General features: G+C 38.2%; 1 protein-coding gene across 1 annotated transcript in view; it reads left to right on the plus strand.

Annotated features, from left to right (window-relative positions):
* The window catches only part of LOC121263648 (mediator of RNA polymerase II transcription subunit 33B-like), a 40,740-nt gene extending 16,010 nt beyond the window's left edge, over positions 1-24,730 (plus strand). The window contains 11 exon segments of the mRNA XM_041166673.1: positions 9,363-9,710; positions 16,731-16,792; positions 16,795-17,046; positions 17,154-17,245; positions 18,821-19,181; positions 19,443-19,653; positions 20,334-20,448; positions 20,608-20,769; positions 21,636-22,293; positions 22,745-22,951; positions 23,346-24,730. Coding sequence (XP_041022607.1) covers positions 9,363-9,710; positions 16,731-16,792; positions 16,795-17,046; positions 17,154-17,245; positions 18,821-19,181; positions 19,443-19,653; positions 20,334-20,448; positions 20,608-20,769; positions 21,636-22,293; positions 22,745-22,951; positions 23,346-24,466 — 3,589 coding nt within the window. The 3' untranslated portion in view covers positions 24,467-24,730.
* The last annotated feature ends 811 nt before the right edge of the window (positions 24,731-25,541 follow it).

The following is a 25,541-nucleotide window of genomic DNA, read 5'->3' on the forward strand; positions in this document are numbered from 1 at the left end:
TAGAGATGGTGTTGCGGGAATCTTCTCCCTCGTTTGGTAACGACCCTGCTACCCTTTATGTAGTGTCGCCGCCGTTCAAGGCAGGCAATAATATGTAGTAACAGGATTTTTTTTCAAGTTTTGGGCCTTAGACCATATTGCGGCAAGAGGAGACTGCAATTGTGCTTCAGGGTTCTATTGGCTCTAGGAGCGTTGATGTTGACTCACCCCTGTAGGTTCTGCTCATTCTTAGTGATAATTCTATTATCGCTGCTAGGCCCTTGTTTGTGGCTGCCCCTTTGGAGGACACCTTGGTGTTGGGTTGTAGGGACTATTTATGCTCTCTTTTTTCGAAAGCTATGGTGGGCAACAGTGCTAACCTAGTGGACATTTAGCTTGTCTAAGGTGTAGAAGGTGTTGAGATTGGGTTGGGGGATTATGGGGAGGAGTCAGTGCCTTTGTGCACTTCCTCTGCGATAGAGGAGGATGGTTGCAATTTATAGTTGGTGTCTAGTGAGGATGTCGTCGATCCAGTGCCGTTATGCAATTTGTCATCTTTGCCTTCAATAGGTGGCTTACCCTTGGATTGATTGGATGATTCAGAAAGTGAAGGAAATTAAGAATTGTGTGGGGATCTCGTGCGAGGAGGGGTTTGAGGAGCAATTGAGGGCATTACTCATTGTTATTGAGGCGGATACTATAGTAGTTTGGTACACATAGAAATTATAAGGAATACATAAAAATATTTATTTTTATCAATCTCACAAATGAACTCACAAACAAAATTCAAGAATAAGATTAGTTGATGGAATGAGAGGAATATGTTTGGGGATCAATTGGTAGTGAGAAAAGGAATCACTTTTTTTAAAAGAATTATTCAAAAAATTCATCTATTTGATTAATGAGTCATAAGACAAGACAATTCAAGGTTCAGGCGGTTATTAAGACTAGGAAAGAATAAATAAATTGAGTTCATGGATTTACCACGATTAGGTTATGTACCAATAAATGATTTTTATATTCGAAACCCATTAGAAAGAAGGGAGGGGGCAGTTTACGAGAAAAAAAATCATGTATAAATATAAATGATATAAGCCTCGAACGCCTGGAAAATTCTATGAGGTGTTCGAAAATGGTTGAAATAGTTGAATAGGAGGATCACTATGACTATAGCCCTTGGTAAATTTACCAAAGAAAAAAATGATTTATTTGATATTAAGGATGACTGGTTACGGAGGGACCGTTTCGTTATTGTATGTTGGTCCAGTCTATTACTCTTTCCTTGTGCCTATTTTGCCTTAGGGGGTTGGTTTACAGGTACAACCTTTGTAACTTCATGGTATACACACGGATTGGCGAGTTCCTATTTGGAAGGCTGCAACTTCTTAACCGCGGCAGTTTCTACTCGTGCTAATAATTTAGCACACTATTTGTTGTTACTATGAGGTCTAGAAGCACAAGGAGATTTTACTTGTTGGAGTCAATTAGGCGGTCTGTGGACTTTTGTTGCTCTTCGGACTAATAGGTCTCATGTTACGTCAGTTTGAACTTGCTTGATCTGTTCAATTGCGACCTTATAATGCAATTGCATTCTCTGCTCCAATTGCTGTTTTTTTTTTGTTGTATTGCTGATTTATCTACTAGGTCAGTTGGGTTGGTTCTTTGCGCCTAGCTTTGGTGTAGCAGCTACATTTCATTCATTCTCTTTTTCCAAGGGTTTCATAATTGGACATTGAACCCATTTCATATGATGGGGTTTGCTGGTGTAATTGGCATTGCTCTGCTATGTGCTATTCATGGTGCTACCTTAGAAAATACTTTATTTGAAGATGGTGATGGTGCAAATACATTTCGTGCTTTTAACCCAACTCAAGCTGAAGAAACTTATTCAATGGTCACCGCTAACTGCTTTTGGTCCCAAATCTTTGGGGTTGCTTTTTCCAATAAACGTTGGTTACATTTTTTTATGTTATTTGTACTAGTAATCGGTTTATGGATGAGTGCTCTTGGAGTAGTCGGTCTGGCTCTGAACCTACGTGCCTATGACTTTGTTTCTTAGGAAATCCGTGCAGTAGAAGATCCTGAATTTGAGACTTTCTACACAAAAAATATTCTTTTAAATGAAGGTATTCATGCTTGGATAGAGGCTCGAGATCAGCCTCATGAAAACCTTATATTCCCTAAGGAGGTTCTACCCTGTGGAAACACTCTTTAATGAAACTTTAGCCTTAGCCGGTCGTGACCAAGAAACCACACGTTTCGCTTGGTGGGTCGGAAATGCCCGGCTTATCAATTTATTCGGTAAATTACTTGGAGCTCATGTAGCCCATGCCGGATTAATAGCTCCCCAAAATCTGCTTCAAGAAAAGATAGAGAGCTTAAGCATCTTACTTATTCTATTAACTATGATACTCAGGAAGGGAGTGCCAGTCGAGGAAGATCTAAGGGAAGGGTGGCATCTCTCCATGAAACCTAAAATCCTTTATTGGAATGTTTGGGGTCTTAATGATCCCAATAGATAACTTTGGGTTAAGAATCTTCTCAATCATTGGAAAGTGGGCATTGTTTATTTGTAGGAAACTAAGCTTGAGTTTATTGATCGAAGCGTCATTGGTAGCTCATGGGGTTGTCTGTATGTTGGTTGGGTGTCGCTTCCAATGGAGCGTCTATGGGTATTTGTATTATGTGGGATATGAGGGTGGTTGAGTCTATTGAGGAGCGTCTGTGGGTATTTGTTTAATTTTTTTTAATTGGATCAATACTTCCAATTTCTTGAGTATGAGTAAAGGATCCATGGATAAACAAAGAATGCCACAAAGATATCCAACTCTATTATCGAGCATCTATGAGAAGCAGAAAAACCATAAAAAAAAATGACGATTGTTTGTGAAGAGGCCTGGACAAGTGGGATGAGGCAAAGTAGCTCAATCGAGCAAAAAAGAAGAGTAGCCCCCTTAGAACTACGGGATGAGTTAGTTGGTTTGTGCAGTTGGTGGAACTTACTGGCTCTTCTTTTAAATTGCCTCCCAAGTGCAGAAGGTGTCTAACTTGTGTATAATGAGAGTCCCAAGGTCGATTTCACAGGGATTAAGATAGATTCAGTGGTATGCAATTGTTTATTGGAATAACAGGAATTAAGAAGGTGAAATATTAGCTGTGCAAATATCTTATGATCACTGGGCAGGTTTGTAAATCAGATTGTTCATACCAGAAAACTCAAGGGTTTGAAAATAATTTTTGCTTCTTTTCTGAGAATCCTAGATGAGAATGAGATGGATTTGGATGCTCACTTAAATTTATAAAAACAGCTAAAGAAACTGAACTCTCTGCTTTGATAAAGAAGAACAAATTCAAAACCCAAGGCCAATGTTTTGAAAAGCTTTTAGAAAAACACCTAGGCTTTGGGTCTCCTTTGCACAGAGTGATTTCAGGGGAGTTTTGCATTCCACAATTACTATCAAATTCAATTTTAGTCAAGATAAAGGCATTTGGATGATGTATATGACTAAAAGACTAACAAAACATTTTCTGAATAATTTCAACAAATTTCACATCAAAGCGACAATCAACATGCAACTCGGGATTAGGGTCTGCATCCCTTAAACATTCACCGTGCCTTCAATCAATGATGGATCAAAGAGGACACAGAGAAACCCTAATCTCAGTGTCTATAAGAATGACAGAGATTTATGGAGAATACAAATTAAAACCGACAAGAAATCAAAACCCCCAATTAAAACCCTACTGCCCAGAGGTTTCCCTTGACCTAGGTTATGAAATTACTCTCCCATCAAGTATGAAAACAAGCTATTAACCAAATAAAGACTGGTCCATAATCCAGAGAAAGGAAAAACAAAATCCCTAGAATTGGAAGCTGAAATTTCAAAGTGATTTTCGGACACTGCCAAAAATCCCAATGTCCCCTTCTCGCACGCCCCTTGGTCCCTTTTAAGCTCTCCTTCCTCATCCTCTCCAGTGCTCATGCTGATTTCTCTCTCCGGGTTGTTGCTCTCTCCAATTCCATGCGGTTCTAAGGTGTGAAACCTGAGATGCAAAGTAGCAAGGGTTACGGGCTTGAGAGGATTCCTTTTCTTCTCTCTTTTTTTTTTCTCTAAGTGTTGAGTGAGTGTGTGAGGTAAATGGCAGATAGTAATATTGCACAAGTATTTTCCATTTTGACCTTGTGGTGCCTTTGTTGTAAACTTATTGTGTAAATAAGCATATGTAACTCATTTTCAGACCAAAACCCTTAATTTACATGCTCAATTTTCATATTATTTCCACTTAATCACTTACCTTGCTGTATTGGCGTTGATTTTAATATCACTCAGTTCCCAAGTGAAAGATCGGGAGAAGCTCGACAAAGTCTTGCAATAAAAGAATTTTCTGAATTCAATTTTGATATGGACTTAGTGAATTTACCTCTAGTCGGCGGTATGCACACATGGTCCAATAATCGGGTGTGGTCCCGTTTGGACAGATTTTGCTGTCTCCCTCCTGGGAGGCTCATTACCCTAAATTGCTCCAGAAAAGATTACCTAGGGTCTGTTCGGACCATTTTCTATTGTGTTGGATTGTGGGGCATTCATGAGGGTAATAGATACTTCAAGTTGAAAACATGTATTTGAAAGTTGAGGGCTTTGTGGAGAAGGTGAGCTTATGGCGGTCCTCGTATCTCTTGGAGGGCTCACCAAGTTTTATTTTGGCTGGTAAACTCAAAGCCTTGGAGAAGGAAATGAAGATGTTGAATGTAGATGTCTCGGGACGTATTGATAGTCAAAAGCGGTCACTCTTTGAGGATTTGTAGGTTTTGGGGAGAAGGGAGGTGATCGTTCCTCTTTTTGTGGAGGAGTCTCGTAGGAAAATATATATCACCATGGTGCTTGAGAAGGTACTTTTAATGGAAGAAATCTTGTGGAGACAGAAATTGGGAGCCCTTTGGTTGAAAGAAGGGGATAGATGTACTAAATTCTTTCATCAGGTGGCTAATTCTCATTGTAGGAATAATGCTATTGAGATGCTTTAGGTTGATGGCCAGGTTTGTTTGGATCATGATGTTATTAAGAGCAATATTGTCAATTATTATGTTGGTCTCCTTATGGAACAATTCCCTTGAGGCCTAATCTTGATGACTTGGCTTTCAAGGCCATCGATCAGTCGAGTTCTATTTGGTTGGAGAGACCTTTTGAGGCGGATGAGGTTTATCAGGTGATTGGTGGGATGGCTAAGGATAAAGCTCTTGGTCCGGATGGGTTTTCTATTACTTTCTTCCATGATTGTTGGGGGGTTGTTGGAGGATATCATGAAGGTTTTTCATGAACTTCACTTTTTCGGGAAGTTTGAAAAAAGCCTTAATGCGACTTTTATTGCTCTTGTCCATAAGTGGGTTGGGGCTGTGGAGGTGAACAATTTTCGCTCCATTAGTCTCGTTATTGGGGCATATAAGATAATCTCTGAGACAAGGAGACCCTCTCTCTACATCATTGTTATGGATGCTCTTAGTCGCATGTTGGGTGCAGCTGGTAATGGAGGTTTCCTTTATGGTTTTTAGTAGGAAGTGTTACTATTTCCCACCTTCTCTTTGCAAATGATGCCTTACTTTTTCGTGAGCTAAATTGTGGTCATATTCAATATTTGAGGGCTCTATTGCTTTTGTAAGGTTTCTTCGCTTCCCTTGAAATCTCTTGGTCTTCCATTGGGGATTGCTTTCAAGGCGAAAATTATTTGGGAGGGTGTTAGAAAAAAATGAAAGAAGGTTGGCTGGGAAGGGGAGTCTTTATGGAGAGCAGTTATAGGTTCAAAATATGGGAGTAATAGGAGGGCTCATGTTCTAATGAAGTTAGGGGGGCATATGGTGTGGGGTTGTAGAAATATATTTGTTTAGGATGGGAGAGGTTTACCAACTTTTTTAGATTTGAGGTCGGGAGGGGCCATGGTGTTTATTTTTGGCATGATGTTTGGTGTGGTGCAAGGACACTTAAGTATGTTTTTTCCACTTTTTACCAGATTTCAAGTGACAGAGGCTGTGGTGGCTTGGTTTGTTCCAATGTCTCTATCCATTGGAATGTCAATTTTTTTAGTGGCTCAAGTGAACTTGGAACATTTGCTGATTTCTTCGGTTCATTGTATGCTATGACTTTGGTAATGTGGTAGAGGACATGATGATTTGGACTTCTGGTGGGAGTAAAAGATTTTCGGTGCGTTCCTATTATAAGGCCCTTTCTGGATTTTCTAATGATCATTGCATTCCTTGGAAAAGTATTTGGAAATGTAAGGTTCCTCCCAAGATTGCTTTCTTTGTTTGGACTGCGTCCCTTGGGAGAATCCTCGCCACTGACAATTTGAGGAAACGGGGTCTCATCATTATGGATTGGTGCTTCTAGTGTAAGAAAACCAGAGAATCCATGGATCATTTATTGTTACATTGTGAGGAGGCTAGGTTTTTAGGATGAGATCCTAACTGGACTGGTATGGCATGGGTTATGCTTGGAAGAGTTGTGGATATTTTTAAATGTTGGATAAGTATTAGGGGTAATGTTTACATTGCTGCTGTGTGGGAAATGATCCCTCATTGTATTATGTGGTGTTTGTGGATGGAGAGAAATAATAGGTGTTTTGAAGACTGGGAGCACTCCTTGGATGAGCTGAAGAGATTCTTTTTTAACACTATTTTCCTGGGCTTCAGTCATTATTTGTAATGGGGACAACTTTCATAATTTGCTTGTATCCATCATTAGTGCTTAGTGGTAATTAGGTGTATTTTGTGTATACTTCATGTGGATTTGAGCTATAACTTTTTCTATTAATTAAGTTCTACTTTTACTTTAAAAAAAAAAAAAAAACGTAAACCTTGAGACAACTATCGAAAGGCATATGTTGACCTTGGTTTTTTTTTTTTTTTAGAACAAAACATTGTCATTCATAATAATAGAATCAATAACAAAGTTAATACCATACAATTACAAATTAGCATCTAGCAAGACTCTAGACTGGATAAAATCTGGACATTGATGCCACCATTGAATAGTGTCATCCACAAAACGAGCGTGTCTTGCAAGTGAGCTGCTTCATTTTTTGCCTACCAATGTGAAGTACATCATACTCCGCAAAATAGGAAAGAAGACTTTGAATTTCAGAGATCATATTTCCTTGCCTTGAATAATTAGGTTCCTTAGAAACAATAGCTTCAATAACAGACAATGAATCCCTTTCCAATAGCAAACTGGAAAAACCTAAATTCAAGATCATCTGAAGACCCCTCAAAGCAAACCAAGCCTCAATGTCATCTACATAAAATAGCCCAACCCCAAGGGGTTGGCCCTAGTGGTGAAGGCTTTGGTCTTGGAGTATCACTCCCTTCAAGATTCAAGGAACACTTCATGGGTGCAAACAATCTTTTGGGGCCACACCTCCTGGTGAAAAGCCAACGATTTAACCAGTTTTGTGTAGGGAAACTTCCGAGGGTGCGGTGCACGAGACCGGGGTTTACTTTGCAGGGGTGGGTCCAAAGGGCCTTGCCTTGGAGTGGTTCCCTGACAAAAAAAAAAAAAAAAAAAAAGCCCAAATTCCTTCCCACTCAGTAAATAAAACATCACCATTATCATCCCTTAAAATAACTCCAATGCCTGCAAAGTTAGAAGATCAAAACAAAGCACAATCAAAATTAAGCTTAACCATACCTTGGTTAGGAAGTTTCCAAGAGAGCAATATCTCCTTACGTACAACCAGCTAGTGCATTTTAATGGTATTGTACCCCTCAACATATGCTAAGCTATTATCAACAACATCTTAAAGCACGCAATTAGAATTCTGAAATAACTTCATATTCCTAAACTTCCGTACACCCCACAAACTAGTAGTGAAAATAGGAACTAAAGTTAAATCAAATTGCATCAACAAAATGACCAGCAGCCTCCAGCAAAGGTGAAACTGGAGGACAACGTACAGCCAACACCTTTTTCACATCTGGACAGCCTCATAAAACATGACAGCAATCCTCCACAGCCAAATGACAAAGAGGACAACCCGCATTAGAAAGAATACCCCGCTTCAGCAAATTCAGTTTTGTAGGGAGGCTATCCTTACAAGCACGCCACCCAAAATTCTTAACTTTATTCAGAAGATTCAAATTCCAGAATTGACGCCAAAAGATTGAAGGACCATGGGAATGAGAACTTTCAGCTCCAACTGTAGAGTCAAACAATGTCAATGCTAAATGATACCCAGACTTGACTGATCAATACAAACCATTCTTAGTGCCACTCCACACAAGTTTATCTTCACACTCTCTTGAAAGTAAAGAAAGTTGTAAGACTGCATTAGCAACAAAAGTAGGAAAAACAGATTGTACTAAATGCACATCCCAAGTGCCATTATCCAGATTCATAAGCAAGTTAACCGTAGAATTAGCTTGAATAACATAATTAGGAGGGAGTGTCTGAGGTAACCAAAAGATTGGAACACATTTAGCTTGAACTATCCGGACTTTCTCGCCCTTCTCTGTCCTCCAAATACACCCATTCTACAAAAGAGATTTAGCAGCACAAATACTTTGCCACACATAAGAGGGCTTCCTACCCAAATTTGATTGTAAAAAATCTGTAGTAGGAAAATACTTCGCTTTAAAAACCCAATAAAGCAATGAATGAGGATTTTGAATCAATCACCAACCTTGTTTAGCAAGCATAGCCAAATTAAAAGGCTCAAGATTCTTAAAACCCATACCCCCTCACATCTTTGAAGAACACAATTTTGGCCAACTAATCCAATGCATCTTCCATTCAGTTTGGCGTTGTCCCCACCAGAATTTTGCAAATAATCCTTCTAACTCCCTACAAAAAGATTTGGGTAAGAAAAAACAGCTAATAGTGTAGGTTGGCAATGCTTGCACAACCGCATTGATCAAATACTTCTCTGCCGGCTTGTGAAAGCAATTGTTCCTTCCAACCTTTAACTTTTGTCAAACCCTATCTTTTAACTCCTTAAAAATATTACATTTAGAATGTCCAACCAAAGAAGGAAGACCCAAATACCGATCATGATGTTGGAGAGAATGCACGTCCCAAATGGCCCTAATTGCATCAATTTCCTCTGCTCTAGTGTTTGGACTAATCAGAAGTTCAGATTTATTCATGTTAATCTGCTGTCCCGAAGCCAACCCATAAACATGTAACAACTGCTTCAAGTTTTCATTTTACAAAATAATAGGCTGTCATCTGCAAAAAACAAATGAGTAACAGCAGGAGCTCTAGGACAAACTTTCACACCCTTTATCAAATTTCTTTTTGCATGTTTTTATGGTAGTTTTTGCTGTTAAGTGGTCTTTTTGCATGGTTTTTTCCCATAGATTAAATTACTAAATCACATTTTGGATGAAATTACAGGATCATGAAATCCATTGATGACGTTCTTCATCTATCCCAGATCTATGGCCTTCAAGTGGGTGAACCTGGGGTGATTCTTGTTGAATTTGTGTTTTCAATTGTATGGCAGTTACTTGACGCATCTTTGGATGACGAAGGATTGCTGGAACTTACCCCGGAAAAGAAGTCTAGATGGCCTACCAGACCTCAAGATATGGAAATAGACGGTCATAATAGCTTTAGTGAGATGATAATAGAGCACAATGAAGGGCTGCAGAAAGTAAATACTGCAATGGCTATTGAGATAATTGCAGAGTTTTTGCAGAATAAAGTGACTTCACGGATTCTTTTCTTGGCACGTCGAAACATGTAAGATATTATATTCATTATTGAATTCCTTTTTCAATTCTGTATGTTAATGGTAATGTGTTGTGTTTGTGGGAGAGAAGTAAAAGGCAAGCAGTTTATTGAGTGAATTGTCATTTCAATCTACGTCAATATCTCACATTGGTGCAGTAATGTGAATAAATTAAGCAAAAAGTATCCAGTTAAAATTCAGAAGTCCATTGAACAGAAGGTACTTGAGAGAAATCACTTTCAAACTTGAATGTCACATTGCTCTCTCTCTCTCCCTAGTCTTCGATGGGCTAGTACAATTTTTTGCAGTGGTTTTGTTCTGCTTTTTTGATGGGAAAATCTGGTCATCTGAGAATGGATATTTTTAGCTGTCTGAGCACTGGAGCCAAGTTATTTGGAGTTTTGGGCTGAGGAAGGAGTATCTATATTGCACATAGTGGAAAAAATTAGAGTTAAGGTCTGTGCTGTCTCACTTGGAAAAATCACTGTGGAGAGTTTCTTGGAGATGGTGGTAACTCTGGTCCAGCCATGAGAATTGAAGGGGTCTATAAAATCATCTAGGGTTGGCAACGCTATCTTTATCGCTAAATGTTATTACAACCGCTATGGTAGGTTCTTGGTGTTGATGGAGTAGGGAGAGGAGGATGAAGAGGCTTCATTAATATTCTGATGAGAAATATCAGTGACTTGAATGAGAAGGTGACGATATGTATGATGGTGGGTAAACCATTGCATGCAGCAGTGTTAGTGGTGCTCGGGAAGAAAGTGGTTGTTAATCCTTGTAATGGAGTGGTTGGATGGGCTTAGATGAGGCCAAAAATCCAGCTGGCGCTGCGCCACTCTGCAAGAAGCCAAATGGTAGTGGAGTTTCTATGACAGAATTGGTATGGAGGGGGAATGTCATTGGTGCAGAGTGGGGGTATCGAGCTATTTTGAACTTTAGCCAACAGAGGAAGAAGTTGCTAATTTTAAAACAAGAAGCGGATTGGTGCATTGAGTAGATGGATTCAGGTATGGGCCAACCTAACTTTCATGTACCCTAGCTCCATATCAAAGAGAAGGTGTCGGACTTGGAAAGCGTGGATCTTGATTTGGAGCTGGGATACATGAAGGTTATGGAGCTGGGATACGCGTATCAATACTTCGAAGGTTATGTTATTCCTTTCCCTCCAAATGCACCACCATAAGCATATTGGGACCATCTTCCATATTGCTGCAATATGAGAGTTATCCTGAGGGCTTCTCCAAGAAGCTAAGAGATCGATCACCCTTCTCGGCATCACCCAAGTTAGTCCCACTCAAGTGAAGAAGTCATTCCATAATGTCGTGGCAATCTCACAATGAAGTAATAAATGATCAACTGACTCTCCACTCTTTTTGCACATACAATACCACTCCATGACAATGAATCGACGTTTCCTTATGTTGTCGAGTGTGAGTATCTTCCCCAGTCAAGCTGTCCATACAAAGAAGAGTGCCTTTAAGGGTGCCATTGTCTTCCAAATACTTTTCCATGGGAATGGGTTGGTTGTATGTGTGTGCATGGCTTGATAGAAAGAGCGGATAGTGAACTTCCCTTTCTTGGAGTGACACTGGAAAATCTTTTCATCAACTTTCCTCCTCATGCGAGTGGAATATATGAGATCATAAACTCCGATATTGTGTTGACTTCCCAATCATGTGCATTTCTAAAAAAAGTGATATTCCATTGAGGAGCACCATTTGATGTAACCACCAGATCCACCATCGAGGCTTCTTTCATTCTTGCTATGCCATAGACTTTTGGATAAGCTTCCTTGAGTGGCTTGTTGCTACACCATATGTCATGCCAAAATTTGATTGAGTCCATCACCTATATCAAACCGGGTATTTCTAAAGTAGGCGTCCCATCCTCTTCTTATGTACTTCCAAAGCCCCACCCCATATGGCCCACTTACCTCATTTGAGCACCAACCTCCCCACGCTTCACCATACCTCGAGTCTATGATATTTCTCCACAAGGTCCCCCGTTCTTGGTGGTATCTCCACAACCATTTGCCCAACATAATCTTAGTAAAAACCTGTAAATTCCTGATACCCAGACCTCCTTTTGATATGAAGAAGCATATTGTGGCCCATTAGATTCAATCTTGTTGGGGGAGCATATTGTGGCTCATTTTACCAAGTGAAACTTAAAAATCATCATTAACCGCCCCCCCTCCCTTCTTAGAAATCTCGTTGAAGTTTCTCCATGTGTTGGGCCGTCGTGTTAGGAAGAGGTATTAATGACAAGAAATAAGTCGGCAAGTTCGATAGAATACTTTTAATTAAAGTAACCCTACCACCTTGGATAGGTACATTCTCTTCCAGTTAGCCAGTTTCCACTCCGTTTTCTCCAATACATCATCTAGGGCTATAAAAAAAAGATCGGGAAACCGGTGAACCGGTCCGATACCTGTTCCTACTTAGCAAAACCGTTGGAAAACCAGTCTGGTGCTGGTTTTGGATTTTAGAACACCGGTTCGAATCAAACCAGACCAATGCATATGAATATATTATATTTAATTTTTATTTTATATATAAAATATTTTTTATATTATATATATATTATATGCTAAATTGCTAATTAATATAACATGAAATATTAAAATCTTATTATTCATGTCTATTAATCTTATAACATAAAATTAATCTTATAAATCTTAATATAACATTTGGTTATGATATAACATAAATTAATCTTATAATTTTTAATATAACATTTGAATTTTGATATAGCATATAAATTTTAATTTTATAACATAAAATTAATATAACATAAAATGAGGGATATGGGTCAATCCCTCGCTAAAGTTTTGTTGAAGTATGATTTTGTTTATCTGTAAAACCGGAAAAAACTGGACTGGACCAAAACTAGAAAAATCGAAAATTCTAGTTTCGGTGGTGAATTGGTCCGATATCGGTTCTTAAATTTGCAAAACTGGTGTATACTAGTTCTGTTCTAAAAAATATCCAAAACCAGATTGACCCGGACTTACATCCCTAACATCATCCCAAATTGATTTCGGTTTGAATGGTGCAGCCAAGGGGAGGCCAAGATATTTCATCAGCAAATGAGATATCTTACATCCCAAGATAGAGGTCAAGCTGTCCATATTAGTTACATCTCCCACTGGAACTACTTCTGATTTGGTCAAGTTCACCTTCAATCATGAAATAGCTTCAAAGCAAAGAAGAAAAGCCATCAAAACTTGAATATGATCATTCTTGGCTCCACAAAATATTAAAGTGTCGTCGTCAAATAATAGGTGAGATATAATTCCCTCCCCCGCTGAAAATCCACTAAGGAAACTGCCCTCCACAACTCCTAAGATCATCTTGCTAAAGGCTTCCATTACAAAAACAATTTGTAATGGAGAAAGAGGATCACCTTGTCTTAAGCCCCGTGAGCTTTTAAGGAATCTCATGGGGGTGCCATTCATCAAGATAGAGAAACGGGCTGTTGAGATGCACTGAGTAATCCAAGAAAACCATTTCGAACAAAAGCCACAATGCCCGAGCATGTAGAGCAAAAAGCTCCAATTGACTTGGTCATAAGCCTTTTTCATGTCTAGTTTGCATAAAATTCTAGGCTCTCTTGACTAAAGTCTACTATCCAAACATTTGTTCACAACAAGTACCCAATCAAGAATTTGCCTTCATCTAACAAAGGCATGTTGGGGCTTGGATATTAGCTTATCCATCGCCAAGCTCAATCTATTCGCCAACACCTTCGACATGATCTTGTCCGTCCCACTCACCAAGCCAATAGGTCGAGATCTTCATATCACACACAGAAGTTAGTGACCATGTCTTGCAGTTTTAAACTCTTTGTATTCTAAACAATTTCTTTGGAGACCCAAGTTGGATGATCTTCGGTTTGATTCTATTGTTGAAGAGAAGATGGTGTGGCTAGAGAGAGGATTTGAGGAGGTTGAGGTATTTAAGGTGATGAAGGCTATTAATGGTGACAAAGCCCTTGGCCCTTATGGTTGCAAGGTTATCAAAGACAACCTTTGAATGTTTTCCATTAGTTCCTTGCTCAAGGCAAGTTGGAGAGGAGCCTCAATGTTACTTTTTTATTCCCAGATTAAGGACTTGTGCCAAAGTTTTTGTTAATAGGCTGAAGACAGTGTTGGTGATGATTATATCAAGCTTATGGAATGTTTTCATCAAGGGATGATAAATTTTAAACTCTGTTCTTTTAGTAGACAAATGCCTTGATAGCAAACTTAGATTTGAGATTCGAAGTGTGATATGAAAATTGAGTAAGATTACGTACTCTTGGAGTGTGATCACATTGTACTTCCATCCTTTCATGAGATGTCATGTCATTGAAAATTAGTACTTATTTAAGCAAATTTTATGGCATAAAATTTTGTGATAGGATAAGAGTACTACGTTATCTGTACTACATAATTACCAAATTGATTTAAGAGAAGGCCTATGGTCACGTGAATTGGAGCTTCCTATTTTATTTACTAAGGAGATGCAGAAAGTTGGTGACAATGGATAGCATATTGTATCTACTGTGCGTTTTTCAGTCTTCATAAACGAGGCACCCCCTCTACTCTTTGTTAGTGGTAATGGAAGCATTGAGTGAATCCTATTAGACACAGTGAATAGAGGGCTCTTGTCAGGTTTCTGGTGAGGTATTGAGAGAATAAGAGCTTATTTTGTCACATCTATTGTTAGCTGATGATTAGGGGTGTAAGTTTATTGGTCCGGATTGGAAAACCTGACTGGATCAAATGGTTCGGTCCGGACCGATAAGTGTATTGGTGGTTTTGGTCCGGTCCCGGGGTGGTTTTTTTGGACCGGACCAACCGAAGTATATATATAGTTTTTCAAAATATTTTATATATATATTATTTTATATAGTAGTTGTATAAATTAATTATGTAATTTTCATCTAACCTATCACCATTGACCATATGTACTTGGAGTTTGGATGATATTGCATTTTTCAATTTCATTTTCTCTATTTTTTGTTTTTAACTTCTTTATAATGATTGCTAATTCTCATGGATGGATATGGATAATTTTGATATTTTTCCCAACTTTTTTTAGGCTATTTTCAAGTACAAAATGTGCAAAAAAAGTTAAATAGTTTATATTAAAAAATGTAAAAATTGTGGGTTTTTTTTTGGTATAATTGGGCCAAAAATACACATTAGAAGTGATTTTGAAATTTTTGTATGTTTGGCTCATTTCACACTGGCTCAAACCGAATTGGACCGAATGGACTGACCAGACTGATGGCTAACAGTCCGGTCTGGTCAATAGGGGTAATCGGTCTGGTCCCAAAACCCCACTATGGACTGACCGGACCGGACTGAACCAAACCGATTACTCCCCAACTGATGATACTCATCTTTTGTGAGCCGATCGAGGAACATATCCTTCATTTATGTAGTCTATTCCTATGTTTTGAAGTTGTCTCAAGGTTGGCAATTAACTTGCCGTTAGAGCCAGTACCGGTTGGAGCAGTGTATAATATTTGGTGGTTTGGCATACATCCTTGGCTGTAGTGCCATCTTTAGCCATGAAGTATCCAGAGCTTTGGGATACTTATTTGGGACAGAGCTTTGAAAAAAGATGGAATGCTGCTTAAATGTAGGGAAGAGGCTATAATTATCCAAAGATGCGTTGGTCTCCTTGATTAAAACTACTCTCTCTAATCTACCAACCTACTTATCTTTATCTCTGGAAAAAGATGGGCTGGTTAAGTGTACCACATATCCATGTTGGCGTAGCCAAATGCCTCTTCCACCTAGTTAAGTGGTCTAAGATTTGCACCCAAATCTCATCCAATTGCTTGGTTCTTAGAAATTTTCTTTTGATCAGTAGTTATTAGAAATTATTTTTGACTCAACAAATCTCTTTTGGGGAAACGGTTTTGGCAGTACACCACTAAGAGGGAAGCCTTGTGGCGGTTGGTAGTGAATGCCAAATACAGTTGCACATGGGGGAGTTTGGTGTTCCAATGAGGTTAGTGGGGCCTTTTGGGGTCTGGGTGGGGAAAACATCAGGAAGGTTTGAGGGATTTCTTTCGTTTTTTTAGATTTGTGGTGGGTAATTGGTCTGAAATTAGATTTTGGTAGGATATTTGGTGCGGGCATTAGCCCTTGCAGACAATCTACATGGAGTTGTTTCACTTATCCCTTAGGAAAGAGGTTTTGGTTTCAGAACACTTGCAGCTTTCAAATAATATGCCCCAATGAAATGTTACTTCTATTAGATAAGCTCATGGTTGGGAGATGGAGTTGTTCTCTTCTTTGTTAAACTGGTTCTGTTCTTTTAGGTAGGTAAGAGGCAGAGATTATCATATGCTAGATATCCAACAGTTGAAACTTCGTGGTAAAGTCCCTTTCCAAAGCACTCATCCCTCTACTGGGCTATTAATTTTCCTGGGAATGCATTTGGAGAAACAAGGTGTCTTCAGTGGTAGCTTTCTTTGTTTGCATGGTTGCCCTAGGCAAGATTTAAATGTTGGATAATTTTTGTAAGAGGCATATTTTAGTATGAGAGTGATGATGTATGTACAAACTAAATGGGAAAATATTGATCATCTTCTGTTACATTGTGAATTGGCTAGGAGCTTATGGGAGGTAATATTGAGCACTTTTGAGGTTGAGTCTGTTATGTCTCTGAGGATGGTAAGTTATTGGCATGTTGGCACTTTGAGGTAATATGCATGTTGTGCTTAATATTGTGCATTTGGCAAGAATGCAATGTCCGAACTTTTGAAGACTGTGAGAGGACAGTGTCAAAATTAAAAGCAATAATTTTCACCAATCTCTGTGCTTGGATGACTGCACACAACAGCTCCCAATTCTCCAGCCTGTTAGACTTTTGAGGAACTTTGTTGTTTTTCTTCATCTCTCTAGTTGGATGTATCTTTTGTATACTTCCTGTGAACTTAGGTTTCACCTCTCTGCACTCTTAATAAAATTTGCATTACTTGTCAGAAAAAAGAAGTTACTTGAAATGTAAGCAGTTTTCCCTTTGTAGGCCATCACATTGGGGAGGTTTCATTCAGCGACTGCAACTTCTTGCAGCAAAATCAGCAGTCTTGAGGATTTAAAACACGTAACTGCACAGACCCTTCTGCAGTTGACATCTGATGCGCGTCAAGTTATGTCTCGAGAATGCAAAACAATGTCGGGGCGAGAGTTTCATGCTGTCATTGCTTCTGGATCTCTGACATCTGCTAACCAATCTCAGGGAATTGGTTGGTCTGCACTTTGGCTTCCTATCGATCTGTATCTGGAAGACTCTCTGGATGGATCCAACGTGACAGCAAATAGTTCTGTTGAAGTTCTTTCTGGTAGGAGTCAATCCTTGTATCCTAATGCTTATGTCGTTGATTCATCTAGAGGGGATGAGATTATAATTCTTCTATGCAGTCTTATTGAACCAGAATTACTGTTACAGGTTTAGTAAAGACTCTGCAGGCAGTTAATGGTACCACATGGCACAATACATTTTTAGGCTTATGGATTGCAGCTCTACGTCTAGTACAAAGGGTAAGGACTTATGTAACCTCACTTGTTATTTTTTGTTGGGAAAAAAAATTCTTAAGAGATATTCAAACTAATCAAGTCTTTTTTCTCATCTCTTTGGGAGTGGGGTGGTTGGGGTAATACTCTCTATGGTCTCATTTGGATAGTGAGATGAGATGGGATAATCTGTGAATAGTAGTGAAATAGTTTGTGAATAGTAATGAAATTGTTTGAGTTAAGATGTTTTATGGGGTTTTGGAAAATGAGAGAAAAAGGTTGAATAAAAATATTATAAAATTAAAATATTATTAGAATATTATTTTTTAATACTATTTTGTTTTGAGATTTGAAAAAGTTGAATTGGTTTTTGTATTTTTTTTAGAAGTTTGGGAAAGTAGTAATGATTAGATGAAAAAGTTGAAAATTTGAAATTAAAGTATTTGTGTTTGTAGTATTTGGATATTGAGATAAGATGGGGATTGAGATGAGATGGGAGTCTTTTGCTATCCAAGTCTCTTTTTCTCGTCTCTTTGGCTGGAACATATGTTGCATGGCTTTTTTTGGGGTGGGGGAACCTCTTTTTCTCTTCTCTTTCTCAAGGTATTACTATTTAGGTCTTGACTATGATTCCTTGGGAGGAATCAAGACTCGGTTGGTCTGAAATGTAAATGATCTTAATGGTCTAAAATATTTTCTATGACGAATGCTTTTAATAGGAATAAAAGCTAAAACGGAATACCTGCTTTATTTATTATAATCAAAAGAAAATGTTGAGAGATCTTTTTTCTTTTTTGTGATAGGTAATGTTGAGAGAATTGATAAAGCTGATTGTAAAACAGTTTCATGCGACAGTAATTTAAGCTTTGGTCTGTTGACACTTTTCTCCTGTGATAACTAGGCATGCTGAACATTTGACAAAGTTGTTGTCCGCCTTATAGAGGTAGAGATTTTGAATATTTCTGATAAAGTTGTTATCCACCTTGTAATATCCATTTTGAGTGAGTATAGGTGGTGAATGGATCTCGTGTTGCTTGGGAGGTAGAAGTCCTTGCTCTTTATAATAACTGCAAGAGGCTCTAATATACTATTGACTAGTTTTTTGTGGTAAATGTAGATTCAAGCATTTCTAGTGACTTGAGGTTGGACAAAGCCACGTCTGAGTCAAAAAGACTAGTCATTGGTACGGTTAGAGCCCCTAAAAATCATTCTAAAGAACAAGAACTTCTCTCTCCCAAGCAATGCAGAATCCCTTCGTCACCTATACTCACTCAATATGGGCTGTTACACATGTATTCCATGCCACCTGACATTCATGCATGTTTAAAATTTTTGAGTCTTATAGTTTCATGAAGATGCATATTTTGGGTCCTTGTCCAGATTTTCGTGTTTTGCTGTGTCCAATACAAATTTCCAGTGTTGAAAGACATCAATTGTGACCATTTCCACAAATCTTAGTATTTGATTGATTTATACGATTGAGTCTGAGACTAGAATGCAGTTGGCTCTTAAGAAGCATCATTGTAAAGATTCCCCTATTGTCTCTATAACTTTTCTTTTCTATATATTTACATTGATCTGCTTCATCTTTATTCTTTTTAGGAGAGAGATCCAAGTGAGGGTCCTGTCCCTCGCCTTGATACATGCTTGTGCCTGTTATTGTCTATTACGACACTTGCTGTTGCTAATATTATTGAGGAAGAGGAGTGTGAACTGATTGATGAAACCGAGCACAGCCCTACCAATCAAAGGAAACAAAAACAGGTTCTTGGAAAGCGTCGAATAGATTTAATTACCAGCTTGCAGTTATTGGGCAATCATGAGGGCTTGTTGGCTCCCCCTCAGGCTGTTAGTTCAGTAGCCAATCAGGCTGCAGCCAAAGCAATAATGTTTGTTTCAGGCCTTCCAGTCGGTAATGGATACTATGAATCTATGAGTGTAAACGACATGCCCATGAACTGTTGTAAGTGATCAATACGTTTTAGCATTGGTATTTGATTTTTTCATGGCTTTCAGTTTGGAAAGAAGAATATAGATGTACATTGATAAATATAACTGGGTGGTCCTTTGCATTTGTTTTAGTGCAAATCAACCTGATTGTTTATTTCTACATTCTTCCTGGATTTTTCTTTAGAAACAAAAAGATAAGGTGCACTATGCTGTTTGCATCACCTTGGTTGGACTGGATTCGTGATGTCTTCTTATATTCTGTTTTTCCTTGCAGCTGGAAACATGCGACATCTAATTGTTGAGGCTTGTATTGCAAGGAATTTACTGGACACATCAGCATATTTCTGGCCAGGCTATGTTAATGCACGCTGCAACCAAGTTCCTCGGAATGTTTCTGGTCAACTGCCTGGTTGGTCATCACTGATGAAGGGGTCCCCTCTAACTCCACCATTGATCAATGCTTTGGTTGCCACTCCAGCTTCTAGGTATAATTCCAATCCCCTCTCTCTCTCATACCAACATTTGTTCGCTTTTGAGAGTTCCCCCATGGGGGAGGGTGGGAACCGAGCTCAAGTGGTAGCATTTATTCTTTCGGCCTTTAAAAATTTACTGTCACTAGAAAAGAGATGATATGATGGTTAAAACCTACTATCCCAGTCCCAACCGTGCCTCTCCTAGAGAGATGTCTTTATGATCACAGCAGAACTTAAGCATACACAATGAGTCTAAGAATTGCCTTCCGCTCTTTATTTCGTTTAGAGCCACGCACACACATTATTCACGTTCATAATTAGCTGATCACATTTGGTTTGACTAAGGCTTTGATATGCTGGGTGTGACGTTTCTCCTACATAAAATAAAAAAAAAAAAAAAAAAAAGAAAAGAAGAAGACTGGGTATGATGCTTCCCATAAAAGAATATGTGTACCATAACCAGTGAACACACTTGTATATTCAAATGCATATGTTTCTTAGGAGTTCACATATATAGACCCATATATATGTTTGAAGGTGGTAGCTGCTAACTAGTTATAAGTCCTGACTACAACCTGGTCTTCAGTTAAACCTTTTCTTTTTCCTGAAGCCATGTATTAGATGCTCTTGTTTTGTGTAAATTTACCCAGTTGGTAAGGCAACTGAATTTAAGCTCGTGGATTTGATGCAAGCTTAGCAGAAATTGAGAAAGTATACGAGATTGCACTCAGTGGTTCTAAGGATGAGAAGATATCTGCTGCTACCATTCTATGTGGGGCATCTCTGGTTCGTGGTTGGAATGTACAGGTAATTTTGTAAGGTCATTTAGTTTAGCTTACTTCTACTTTCGTGCAAGGCAGACTACTTTTGTGCTTTATAATATATTGCTTCCGAAGATTGTCCCTCTCCCCTCCCCTTAGAGAATCTCCATTTATTTTAGTTTGTTGTGATTTTATTCATTTGCAGGAGCACACCATTCTTTTTATCACGGTGTTGCTATCTCCTTCAGTCCCTGCAGATTACTCTGGAAGTGAAAGCCATTTGATTGACTGTGCTCCATTTCTGAATGTCCTTCTTGTTGGAATATCAACTGTGGATTGTGTTCAGATTTTCTCCTTACATGGCTTGGTAGGTTGCAGTTTAAAATTGTCTAGTAACCTGGATATGTATATGGAGATGAGGAATGTTTATCAATTAGGAGAACCATATTCTTCATGTTAATGGTGGTAAAAATGGTTGCAGAGAGAAAAGAGTACTTGCTACATTTCTTGATAATTGTTCGCCAAACACATCCAGGGACAACCAAACTCTGCTTCCTTACATTATAGTTACATGCATGCAGGTGTGGAGCTAGATATGCCTTTGGAGTGGCTGACCCCTCTCCCGAAAAAACAAATTAAAAAAATAAAAACAAAAGAACAGACAAAAAAATATAGTGTTTATGCATCTCAATTCTTTTGTTATATCATTTTAATGAAAGTTTTAGTCATAAATTCATCTAGTTGTTGATAGATAATTATGGTTCTTTCTGAGGGTGCGGTGCATCGAACTGGGGTTTACTTTGCAGGGGTGGGTCTGAAGGACCCTGCCTTGGAGAGGTTCCCCGACATAAAAAAAAAAAAAAAAAAAAAAGAACAGAAAAAAAAGAAAAAAAAAAAAGAAAAAAAAAGGAAAAAAAGAAGAAGATAATTATGGTTCTAGTTCTTTGCCAATAAATTAGACTGGTACAGCTAGTTTAGAAAGATATGCACCAAAAAGTGGATATCCATCTGTTTATTCATCAAAAACTGTATATCCATCTGTTAGTCCTATTGCCTTACCCCTGCAAGGCAAACTTCCTTCATCTGCCCCTGCATTTGCGCACACAAGTGAATAGAATTATAGAAGCTTTATCTAAACAGGACAGGATGACATATGTGGACCATACAAAGAAATAAATAACCCAATCCCTTTATGTTCTCTATGAACTGATGTTGTTTACCATTCATTGCTAGGTTCCATTGCTTGCAGGTGCATTATTACCCATCTGTGAGGTTTTTGGGTCTCTACCGAATGTGTCATGGACCCTTACAACTGGGGAGGAACTTTCTTGTCACACGGTTTTCTGCAATGCATTTACTCTTCTTCTGAAGTTATGGAGGTTTGATCATCCTCCCCTTGAGCATGTGATGGGAGATGCACCACCTGTGGGATCCCAAATGAGTCCCGAGTACATCTTATTGGTTCGGAACTTACGATTATCATCGTTTGGAAAATTACCCAGGGATCGGATGAGAACCAAAAGACTGTCTAAATTAATAACATTTTCTTTAGAGCCTATATTCATGGATTCCTTTCCAAAATTAAAACTCTGGTACCGGCAGCATCAAGAATGTATTGCTTCCACCCTATCTGGTCTTGTACCTGGGACCCCTGTTCATCAGATTGTTGATGCACTCCTGAATATGATGTTCAGAAAAATGAATAGAGGTGGTCAGCCTTTGACTCCTACAACGTCAGGAAGCAGTAACTCTTCGGCATCTGGAGTTCAAGATGCCTCTATTAGACTCGAAGTGCCTGCATGGGATATCCTTGAGGCAACTCCCTTTGTGCTTGATGCTGCTCTTACAGCCTGTGCGCATGGAAGGCTCTCTCCTCGTGAACTTGCCACAGGTTATGTCCTGTTCTCTTAGAATCTTTAAATGCTTTAAAACATAAAAGCAGGCATCTATGCAGAAGTGTGCAATACATAACGAGCCATAAAAAGAATTTCTCAAGGGCTTGGGAGGGATGGGGGGAAGTGTTTTCTTGATTTGTTAGAGTTGATCTGTTGCAATAACGAAAATCATAAATTAAATTTACAGGCAAAACAGTGGACCTGAATCTCTAAACCACTGACTGCCTAGTCTTGTCTTCAATGACTTTTACCAATTAAAGCCCCCCCCCCCCCCCCCCCCAAGAAAACAAAAAAAAAAAAAAAAAAAAAAAAAAAAAAACAAAAGAATTTAAAACAAAGTTTGGAAGTACCAAACCCTTGACTGCCTAATTTTGCCTTTCTCTTTGCGATATTGGACAAAAGTTATATTCTGTTGTTAGATTGTTGATCGGCTTCCTTGAATATCAGGACTCAAAGATCTTGCTGATTTTCTTCCGGCAACTTTGGTTACCATTGCAAGCTACTTTTCAGCTGAAGTGACACGAGGCATATGGAAGCCAGCTTTTATGAATGGAACTGATTGGCCAAGCCCTGCTGCAAATTTATCCATTATGGAACAACAGATTAAGAAAATTTTAGCTGCCACTGGTGTTGATGTCCCTAGCCTTGCCGTAGGTATTTCCTTGTTTCTCTTTATCTGGATTATTATTCTTGTTGGTCAAATGCATGCCTAAGAAAATCTCCATGCACGCTGCCTCCATTGTGAAGTTCAAGTATTTTACCCCTGGTTACTTTCATCAAAGTTGGCACTTGGATCTGAACCTAATAATATATCATGTATTATGTGGTTATTTATTTATTTATATGGCAAACAGTTCATCAAAGATCAATAGATTATTGTAATACAGGTAAAAACCAATAATTATTGATGGACAATGATCTTCTCATGTTGATGATGCAGGAAAAAGGATTTTTCTGAGCTTACATGCAATATAGAAATGTTTGACTAGAAATCTTGGGTTCCGTAAATCAATCTCTTGACATTAGAGCTCTACTGTTTTGTTTGCAGGTGGTAGTTCTCCGGCTTCACTTCCTTTACCCTTGGCTGCCCTAGTAAGCCTCACAATAACTTATAAACTTGATAGATCAACTGAACGTTTCCTCACCATGGTTGGCCCGGCTTTGAATTCCCTTGGTGCTGGTTGCCCCTGGCCATGCATGCCCATCATATCCTCATTGTGGGCCCAGAAGGTAAAGCGTTGGAGTGACTTCCTTGTGTTTACGGCTTCCGGTACTGTTTTCCACCATAGCAGTGATGCTGTCGTCCAGCTCCTTAAGAGCTGCTTCACATCCACTCTTGGGCTAAGTTCCTCTCACATTTGCAGCAATGGTGGGGTTGGTGCCCTCCTTGGTCATGGCTTTGGTTCTCACTTCTCTGGCGGAATCTCTCCAGTTGCTCCTGGAATTCTTTACTTAAGAGTGCATCGGTCTTTCAGAGACGTTATGTTCATGACAGAAGAAATTGTCTCTCTTCTAATGCTTTCTGTTAGGGAAATCGTAAGTGGTGGGTCACCTAAAGATAAGGTAGAGAAATTGAAGAAGACCAAGTATGGGATGAGATATGAGAAGGTTTCTCTTGCTGCCGCAATGACGCGTGTCAAGCTTGCGGCTTCACTTGGGGCTTCACTAGTTTGGATATCAGGTGGATCAAGTTTGGTTCAGTCTTTGATCAAGGAAACCCTACCTTCTTGGTTTCTCTCAGTCCATGGGCTAGGCCAGGAAGGTGGAGAATCTGGAGGTATGGTTGCGATGCTAGGAGGTTATGCACTTGCATATTTTGCAGTCCTTTGTGGAACATTTGCTTGGGGAGTAGACTCAGCGTTGCCAGCATCGAGACGACGGCCCAAGATACTCGGATGCCACTTAGAATTTCTTGCAAGTGCACTAGATGGGAAAATATCTCTTGGTTGTGATTGTGCCACTTGGCAGGCATATGTATCAGGGTTTGTAAGCTTAATGGTGGCTTGTACGCCAATGTGGGTGCTGGAGATCAATGTAGATGTGTTAAAGAGACTGAGCAAGGGATTAAGGCAGTGGAATGAGGAAGAATTGGCTCTGGCTCTGCTGGGACTTGGAGGGATAGATGCAATGGGTGCTGCAGCTGAATTGATTATTGAATGCAAGTTTTAATGGTGGCATAAGCGAAGCATGTTGCAAAAATGCCTGATAGACTTGTATGTTTTGTATCCTTAATGCTACAGGTAGGGGCATTGATGTTTGAAAGATGCACTAGAGTCCAGCATCCAATTATTATGTACTTTTCTGTTCAATCATATGCCATGTAAATTCCATTTAGAAAAATAGATATCGTGCTTCTATATGTTGGAAGACCTTTTATGCTTATTTCGTTTATCTTGGCCCGGGAAAGAATGTAAAACTAAACTCATTGCATGATGCTCTTGCCAAGCATAAAGCTATGTACATATCATGCGTTTTTTTATTTTATTTTTTAAGAAAAGAGGACGACACCTTCGCTTATTAAATTAATATATATATAAATTAATATTTTATAGATAAATTTTATATAAAATTAATATTATACAAAATATTTTTTATATATAATATATAATTATATGTGAAAGTTGTATATATAATATATATAATTATATATCATATATGAAATAGTTTCATATTATAATTTATAAATTATAACATAAAATGTTAATCTTAAATATGAATATTTGTAATTTGTTTGATCATATGTTATTAATATAATTATATATAAGATAATGTTATATAATTTATAAAATAAAAGTTTAATCTTAAAGATGAAAATTTAATTGATCATATACTTTAAACATAAAAATATATATTAAATTATATTATATATAGTCTAATATATAATATAGTTATACTAATATATAAGTTTATAACTAATACTATTATACAACTATACTAATAGTATAATATTAATACTATTATATAGTCTAATATATTATATAGCTATACTAAATCACTATAAGTTTATAACTAATACTATATATAACTATACTAATAGTATAATATTAATACCATTATATAGTTTAATATATTATATAGCTATACTAATATATAAGTTTATAACTAACACTAATATAAAACTATACTAATAGTAGAATATTAATACTATTATATAGTCTAATATATTATATACTTATACTAAATCACTCTTAAGTTTATAACTAATGCTAATATAGCTATACTAATACTAATCACTATAACTAAA

This window comes from Juglans microcarpa x Juglans regia, chromosome 4S, assembly GCF_004785595.1.
Source record: "Juglans microcarpa x Juglans regia isolate MS1-56 chromosome 4S, Jm3101_v1.0, whole genome shotgun sequence".
In the NCBI taxonomy this organism is placed as follows: Eukaryota; Viridiplantae; Streptophyta; class Magnoliopsida; order Fagales; family Juglandaceae; genus Juglans; species Juglans microcarpa x Juglans regia.